General features: G+C 38.2%; 1 protein-coding gene across 1 annotated transcript; it reads left to right on the forward strand.

Annotated features, from left to right (window-relative positions):
- Nucleotides 1–5,932: 5,932 nt before the first annotated feature.
- Nucleotides 5,933–7,700, forward strand: LOC108381152 (glycerate kinase-like). Its single transcript, XM_017637566.1, has 3 exons — nt 5,933–6,083; nt 6,179–7,212; nt 7,280–7,700. Exons 1-3 carry the CDS (start codon nt 5,963–5,965, stop codon nt 7,613–7,615), a joined length of 1,491 nt encoding a protein of 496 aa, XP_017493055.1. The 5' UTR covers nt 5,933–5,962; the 3' UTR covers nt 7,616–7,700.
- The last annotated feature ends 24 nt before the right edge of the window (nt 7,701–7,724 follow it).

The following is a 7,724-nucleotide window of genomic DNA, read 5'->3' on the forward strand; positions in this document are numbered from 1 at the left end:
CAGCGAATATGAAGAGTGCGTTCCACTTTATTTGCCGATAAACGGGATTTCAGTGCAAGAAACAAGAAAGTCTTCGCGTAATCCAAAACCCAAAGCTTTTGGTGAGTTCGTCTTATACATATCATGTCTCTGACCCGGGTACAGCAATAGAAGTATTGAATAGTAAAGATAGTAAAAACTGGGGACAAGCCATGGTAGAAGAAATTTGTTCTCACAGCGAGAACAGCACTTGGACACTAGTTGATTTACCCAAGGGTCGAAAAGCCATTAAGTACAAATGGGTATTCAAAACCAAGCGCGATAACAATGGGAATGTATTTCGTTACAAAGCTCGTTTCGTCGCAAAAGGTTGTGCTAAATAAAAAATTTGGGCAAAAATATCAAGAGACATATTTGCAAGTTGTGCGTTATACAACAATACAATTTTTAATTGCATTAGCCGCCAGAAAGAGAATGAGAATCGACTAGATGTACGCGGGGACGCGCATTAGCACATTAAGATTTAATCTTTTATTGCGCAATACAAAGAGCAGATAAGTATATGCAAATATTAGAATAAATAAAAGTATACAGTAACAAAAATATATGTAATAAAAAATATAGAAATATAAATATGCAAAAATGAACAAAAAAAAAGGTCTAATATAAACGTAGTGACTAGAGTACAAACAGAAATTGTATAAAACGTAGAAAACTAAAGAGAAAATCAAAGATGAGTTTTTTGAAATTGCTTTCACAAAGCGAGTTTTTTTTAAAGACAATGGAAGGGAGTTCCAGAGTCTGACTACATTAACAAAAAAAAAAGTCTTGAAGTGCTTAAATAATTAAACTTTGGCAATATAAAATTGAGGGCGCGTGTGCATTTGGAAAACTTAAGCTTATCATATAGATATTCCGGTTTTTTATAAACAAGCAATTTTAACATAAATATACAAATATATAAATGGTTAAATTTCTTCAAATCATATAAATACATAGTGGCATGGTTAAATGCAACATCGAGTTTGTGGGGGGAATTAGAGTTTAATTTGCTGTATTTCGAAATACGTAATTTGAGGAACAATAAGGCTTGAGACCAGCTTTTTTTCGTGTCTGAGGGTACGAAAAGTGCAGATACTCTGAGGCAGCGCAAGGTGTAATACATTTTTCCCACAACTTCATTGCTGTGGTCCTCACAAGTCAGCTTGGAATTTATAGTAAACCCCAGGTTTCTCAATTTGTCAACCAATTGAAGCTTTGCAGTTCCAGTATAAAGGTGAGCAATGTCAGAAAGTAGGATTTTATCTTTGAATATTGGTAATACATACGATTTTTGAGCATATAGGAAGAGTAGGTTTTCAGCAGACCATTCAAAAATCGAACAGAAGTCCTCATTAAGCTTACGAGTTATATCCTGAACCATGCTGATATGGTTAGAGATATATAATTGAACATCGTCAGCGTGAGCGTGTAGACGAACATGTGAGCAATAGTTGAAAATATATCTAATTTATAAAAATACTGAAGAGAAAGGGACCTAGAACAGAGCCCTGTGGTACTCCGCCACATGTTCCCACCAACCTTGAAAGCGTGTTGCCGACTTTAACTTTCTGCATTCTGTTACTTAAATAACTATTTAGCAGTTTTACTGCATTTACAGCAAATCCAAAATAGTCAGTTAATTTGCCACAGAGAAGGCTGTGGTTGACAGTGTCAAACGCCTTGGAGAAATCAAGGAGGCATAAAAGTGTTAGGTGGCCTTGATCAAACTCTTGACGGATATCGTCCAGTACTTTGGTGATGGCAGGCGAGCAAGAGCGAGCAGCTCTAAAACCTGATTGACAAAGACTGAGTAGGTTATTATTCTCAATGAACTCGGATATTTGTTGGGTGTAAGCTTACGAATTGGCCCGCGCTTATTTAAAAAATAGAGTATGCTTTGAGTTAAGAAGTTTAATTTGTTATCAACCGTGACTAATTGCCAACAATAGTCCCAGGAAAATTGGTTCAAGTCAGAAAATATTCTGTCCAATTTAACTGCAATGTAGTCACGGTAATAAAAAGCCGTAGTCGCACCAACATTTTAACACAATTTAAAGTTAAATCTGCAAAAAATTAAATCATGATCGGAGAGAAAGAAATTTTCATCGAGCAGCCTGAAGGTTTTACCGATGGACCTAATAAAGTAGGCAATGTATGGTTTGAAACAAACTGGTAGGCAGTGGAACTGTAAGTTAATCACAGCATTAAAGTCCATCAGACTGATTCAGTCGAAGCTTGACCCATGCATCTTTTACAACAAAGACATCAACTTAATGCTAGCGATATATGTGGATGATATACTCATATTTTGAAGCAATTCAATCGTACTAGAGAAAAACTCAAGTCAGCACTAAGTTCATGTTTAAAAATGAAAGATTTTGGGTCAGTTACGAATTGTGTGGGAATTAGAATAAATCACTCCCAAGTCTATATTGAATTAGATCAGTCGAACTACAACAGTCAAGTACTAGAGCGTTTTCGTATGGCTGACTGTAAGACAATTTCTACTCCGAGTGCTCCGAACGTTAAGCTCTCGAAAGATTAGGATTCAAGCAAAGAATCGTCAAGGAGCGAACTTAAACGTTTTCCGTACCAAGAAGCCGTTGGATGTTTGTTATACTTGGCGCAGAGCACTCGACCAGATATTTTTCTTTCGCACTCAATGATGTGAGTCGATTCAATACTAACTACAATGCGGTTCACTGGGCAGCGGTCAAACGTATATTTCGCTACCTAAATGGGACCGCAAATTTTAAACTACGCCACATCAAACATATCCACTCTCAGATTTTTGTGATGCGGACTACGCATCGGACGTTGATAAATGAAGATCATTCAATGGTTACATCTTCCAGTTGTCAGATGCAGCAATCAGCTGGAACAGCAAGCGTAAGCCAACGGTGGACTTATCAACTACTGAAGCTGAGTATTTGACATTGTCATCTGCAGTGAGGGAAGAATTGTGGCTGAAGCAGTTTATTAATGAAGTCGATCCCAGTTCATGCAAGCCTATTCCAATTAGTTGTGGCTATAGAAGCGATATTAACCTAGCTGAGTCCGACGGGTTTAGAAATCGCAACAAACATATCGACATCACTACATTAGGGATATGATTCAAAAAGCTGTGGTCACCATAAACTACATTTCCTCTGAGCAAATGGCGGCTGATTATTTAATCAAAGCTGTCTCTAAGGACAAACACTCTTTGTGTGTCAAACTAAGCGGATTATGCTGAACTCCAAAAAAAAAAATTTAATGAAATGTGCACAGTAAATTCTACATTGTGAACAGTGTACGAAAATAAACTATATTGTACGTTACTATTTCGTTTCGTTTATTACTTCAACAGTACGGTACAATACGAAAACAAAACGGCTGAGTTCACTTTGCGATAGTACACTACAGTAGTTTAGTAGTTACAGACGAAACAACAAACGAAATGAATCGTGCAGAGAAAAATATATGTATGTAGCACATGTTTTTTAATTGAATTGGATATGAAAATTTACAGAAATTTTTTTTTTCACGTAATTGAAACGTTTGTATACATATAAAACGTACCCTATGGTACAATTGTCACAAACGAAAAGCAAACGTTTCTCGTTGGGGAAAATGACAGTGAATCTTACAATTTGTTTCTGACTATGTACAAAACTGTACCTAACCACAAATGATATGATGATCGATGAGCAAATGGGAATTGTTTTGTACAGTTTGTTTTCGTACTCAGATTGTGAATCTAAACATTAATTATACTTTGTATACATATGAATGAATTATTTACATAAAGATATTTTACTTAAGTGAATTAGTACTTAAAATGAATTGGTAATTAATCAAGTGAGGGTGTTGGTAATAGATTAATCAATACTGTCACATCTCTAATACATATCATGTTACACATCTCTAGTGATGACTTTGAATAAAACATTTTATTAATTCTCTTGCTTTACATCTTCAAAAGACTCACACGTGTTTTTCTTTATTCATCACATCAAAGAACCACGCCCACCTCCTATTTAAAGGTAATTTACATAAACATGAAAATTTCGATAAATTAGTAATTACTTAAGCAAACTCACTCAAAATCGATTATTGCAATAACCACTTAGCAGAAAATTAGGTTATTATAAATTTTTGGATAAGATCAAATCGAATCTGTGACGCAACGCGAAGCAAACGTTTTATCTAGCATAGCATTTAGCTCTTACCACACGCATCGCACCGCTCGTAATTTCACATAATTTTAGTTTTTAAAATAAGTTGCGTTTACGAATTACGAATTACGAATTATAAAGGGATAAGATACATATCACACTTCAGTCGCAGTTCAAAATAGATCGATCGTTTGGCATACATAAATAAATTCGTGGGATTTATCTCCACATAATGCAAATATTTTTTTTTCTTCATGAAAATATTCTCTATGTATCAAACTAATGTTATACCTACCGGAATTAATTGCGTTGAATCTGTTTCATCCATAAGCAGTTATATTATCGGATATGATTTTTGTTTTGTGCCTCTTTTGCAGATGGTAAGCGATATGTACATTAACTACATATGTATGTATGTACAGATTTTTTATAGGTCCCCAAAAAAGTATTAAAAAATTGTAAAGGAAACAATTGGCTATTATTATTGCAAGTCCCCTGAAGAGAAATAGAGTTTTCTAATAGAAAAATATTGATTTTCAAGGATTAAAGATTTTTCCATATAAAATACATGAAAAACTTTGAGCGCTTTGATTTCGAAATAAAAAACAAAAACACGGATGAATTTTGTCGGTATGGAACAATGCCGGGAGTGGGAGCATTAAAATTCGGCACATACATATGGTTAATTTTAAAGAAGGCTATGCACTTACCTTGCTGAATGTATCTTGAATATTATTTCCGATGCATTTCTATACATTTATAAGCATACATATCTACATACGTTCCCACGACAGTCGGGTCTACGTAACCGGAACGACCCAGATAGATTCCCACGACAGTCGGGTCTACGTAACCGGAACGACCCAGATTTATATCTGGCCAAGGACTGTCACTCCAGCAACACTCCCCAAAAAGTCTTTGGGGAATTTGTATGCTGCTACAACAACAACAACCCAGATAGATATATATCTGGCCAAGGACTGCCACCACTCCAGCAACACTCCCCAATATCTCTTTGGGGAATTTGTATGCTGTTACAACAACAACAACATATGTATTTATGAACTGCAGGATGATGAAAATCAGCAAAACATCCGGCGATGTCATTTCCTCACAGAATTTCAGTGGAAAACTTTCATCCACTTAACACAACTATTTTTCACTCTACACCACATTTTTTTCATTTACCCAATTAATTTATGAATTAAATTATTGAACTGAAGCACCTTCCATTTCCTGTTCCTCCCTATAGAGAGGAAGTGAAACATACTAAACAAAAACTTATACGCGCATATGTATCTTTAAATTGAATTTCACTTTATCGAACACTTTTTATCTTACTCCATGCAAAATTACATTTAATTATTTGCTTTTATTCACTAAAACACGATTTTTTACAAGAAAGATAAAATATGTACCTGTTCGGAGAAACCACGCCGCCAAAAAAACTGACAGTTATGCTTGCAAACATACACGGAACCAGAAGTTCAGAAATCGTGGTAAAACTTGCAGGTAGATGACGCGGTGAAATTTACGTCGCTGCTACCGTTTAAATTGCAAAACTAGAAATTTCTCATTTTAATTTTCGCGGCGACATCTGCGGGTGAAATCACCCGTTGCTTGAACATTTGACATTTATGCTTGCGTGTTTTCCCGCTCCATATCAGCTGGTAGCGGCAACAGCTGTAGTTTATTTATAAATTTTCTTATCAAAGCATACTCCGGCCTAGGTAAACAGATAAGGGAATTGAACATCGAATATCTTAATTTGAACCATTAAAGCCATGTCAGCCAAACTACAGCATATCCAGAACCTGCGGCACATCTTTAAACGTTCTGCGGAGTCCGTACGACCAGCACAACTGCTCAGCGAAGCCAACCAGTATATTCTTAGACCACAGCCCAGTGAAGATGGTCGCCGGCTGAGCATACAAATGTACGACCAGCACAACTGCTCAGCGAAGCCAACCAGTATATTCTTAGACCACAGCCCAGTGAAGATGGTCGCCGGCTGAGCATACAAATACAAGGTAAAACTTTGGATATCACCCGTAAACACTGTCATGTAGTTGGTTTCGGCAAAGCTGTGCTCGGCATGGCAGTGCAACTGGAGAAGTCGCTCGGGAACCGCCTGGTGAGTGGTGTTCTAAGCATACCAGTGGGCACAAGACAGCGATTCCGTGATGTGCCCGAGATGCAGCTGCCAACAAACTCGATAATTGAAATTTTCGAAGGCGCACCAAACAATCAACCCGACGAGCAGGCACTCCAGGCGGCACAGCGCATCAAAGCACTCGCCGCGAATATGACCGAAAATGATATACTCTTTGTGCTGATATCTGGCGGTGGTTCTGCGCTATTGCCCCTACCGCGTACGCCCCTCAAACTGTCGGAGAAGATGCAGCTAGTACGTCGTTTGGCAAATTGTGGCGCAACTATCGATGAAATGAATGTCTTGCGCATTGCTTTGTCCGACATAAAGGGTGGTCGGCTGGCAGCCGCCGCACGTAACGCTTTTGCTGTCGTCTCGTTTGTCATCAGTGATGTTGTGGGCGATCCGGTCGACATAATAGCAAGTGGTCCGACTTGTTGCGCTCTAGCAAAACGTCTGTCGGCGAAAGAGGTACTAGAGAAATATGAATTATTCACCGATTTACCTGAGCATATGCGTGTGCTAGTGGAGCAGCCGGAAGTGAAAGCAGAAATGGAACCAGCACGCAATAATTATATTTATATGGTAGGCGACAATCGCGTTGCAACAGCGCAGGCTGTGCAGGAAGCACTACAGTGTGGCTACAATCCTTTCATTGCCGGCACAACAGTGGAGGGTGAAGTGCAAGAACTTGTCAGCCAATACAAAGATTTTTTGCAAGACCTTTGCAATTTTCGCAAGGGTGCACTTGATGAGCATGAATTGAAAAAAAGATTCCCCTTCGATGCGCGAATCTTTCAGCATTTCCTAAAGACACTTCTCATGTGTGAGCGCACGAAGAAGCCACTGCTACTGATATTGGCAGGTGAACCCACAGTCAAGGTAAGTATCTAGCGCCCTTCGTTAAGCTGACTCGCGTTAGTAAAAATCTTACGTCTTCCTTCTGTAGGTCACTGGCACCGGTTTGGGAGGCCGCAATCAGGAATTGGCTTTGCGTTTGGCGCTCGCTTTATACGAAAATGCGGATTTCGAAAATGTCATCTTTCTTAGCGCCGGCACGGACGGTATTGATGGTCCGACACCAGCAGCAGGTGCAATTGGTTGCGATTTGGTGATAAGCGACTTTCTGAAGAACACCTCTATGAGTTTAAACGATGTGAAGGCTTACCTGCAAAATAACGATTCGTATAATTTTTATAAGAATTTGAACGGTGGCGAATATCATGTGCTGACTGGTCATACAGGCACTAATGTAATGGATCTGCAATTCTTTTTGATTGCATAGTATTAGTACAAATATGGACGAAATTTTAAATGAGAGCTGAACGTGTAACGTGTTAGTATGTTTGCCGGAGGGAGTTTGGATTGCGCTTTTAAGTAAGTACATACATACA

Source organism: Rhagoletis zephyria, unplaced genomic scaffold (assembly GCF_001687245.7).
Source record: "Rhagoletis zephyria isolate East Lansing unplaced genomic scaffold, Rhagoletis_zephyria_1.1 Rzeph_scaffold_21576, whole genome shotgun sequence".
NCBI lineage: Eukaryota > Metazoa > Arthropoda > Insecta > Diptera > Tephritidae > Rhagoletis > Rhagoletis zephyria.

What these genes read in the sequence shown, in the direction of transcription:
- LOC108381152 (XM_017637566.1), top strand. Translation starts at nt 5,963, where the DNA reads ATGTCAGCCAAACTACAGCATATCCAGAACCTGCGGCACATCTTTAAA. An exon ending in TATTCTTAGACCACAGCCCA is followed by an intron (nt 6,084 to 6,178) that starts GTGAAGATGGTC and finishes AGCCCAGTGAAG; the next exon opens with ATGGTCGCCGGCTGAGCATA. An exon ending in CAGGTGAACCCACAGTCAAG is followed by an intron (nt 7,213 to 7,279) that starts GTAAGTATCTAG and finishes TTCCTTCTGTAG; the next exon opens with GTCACTGGCACCGGTTTGGG.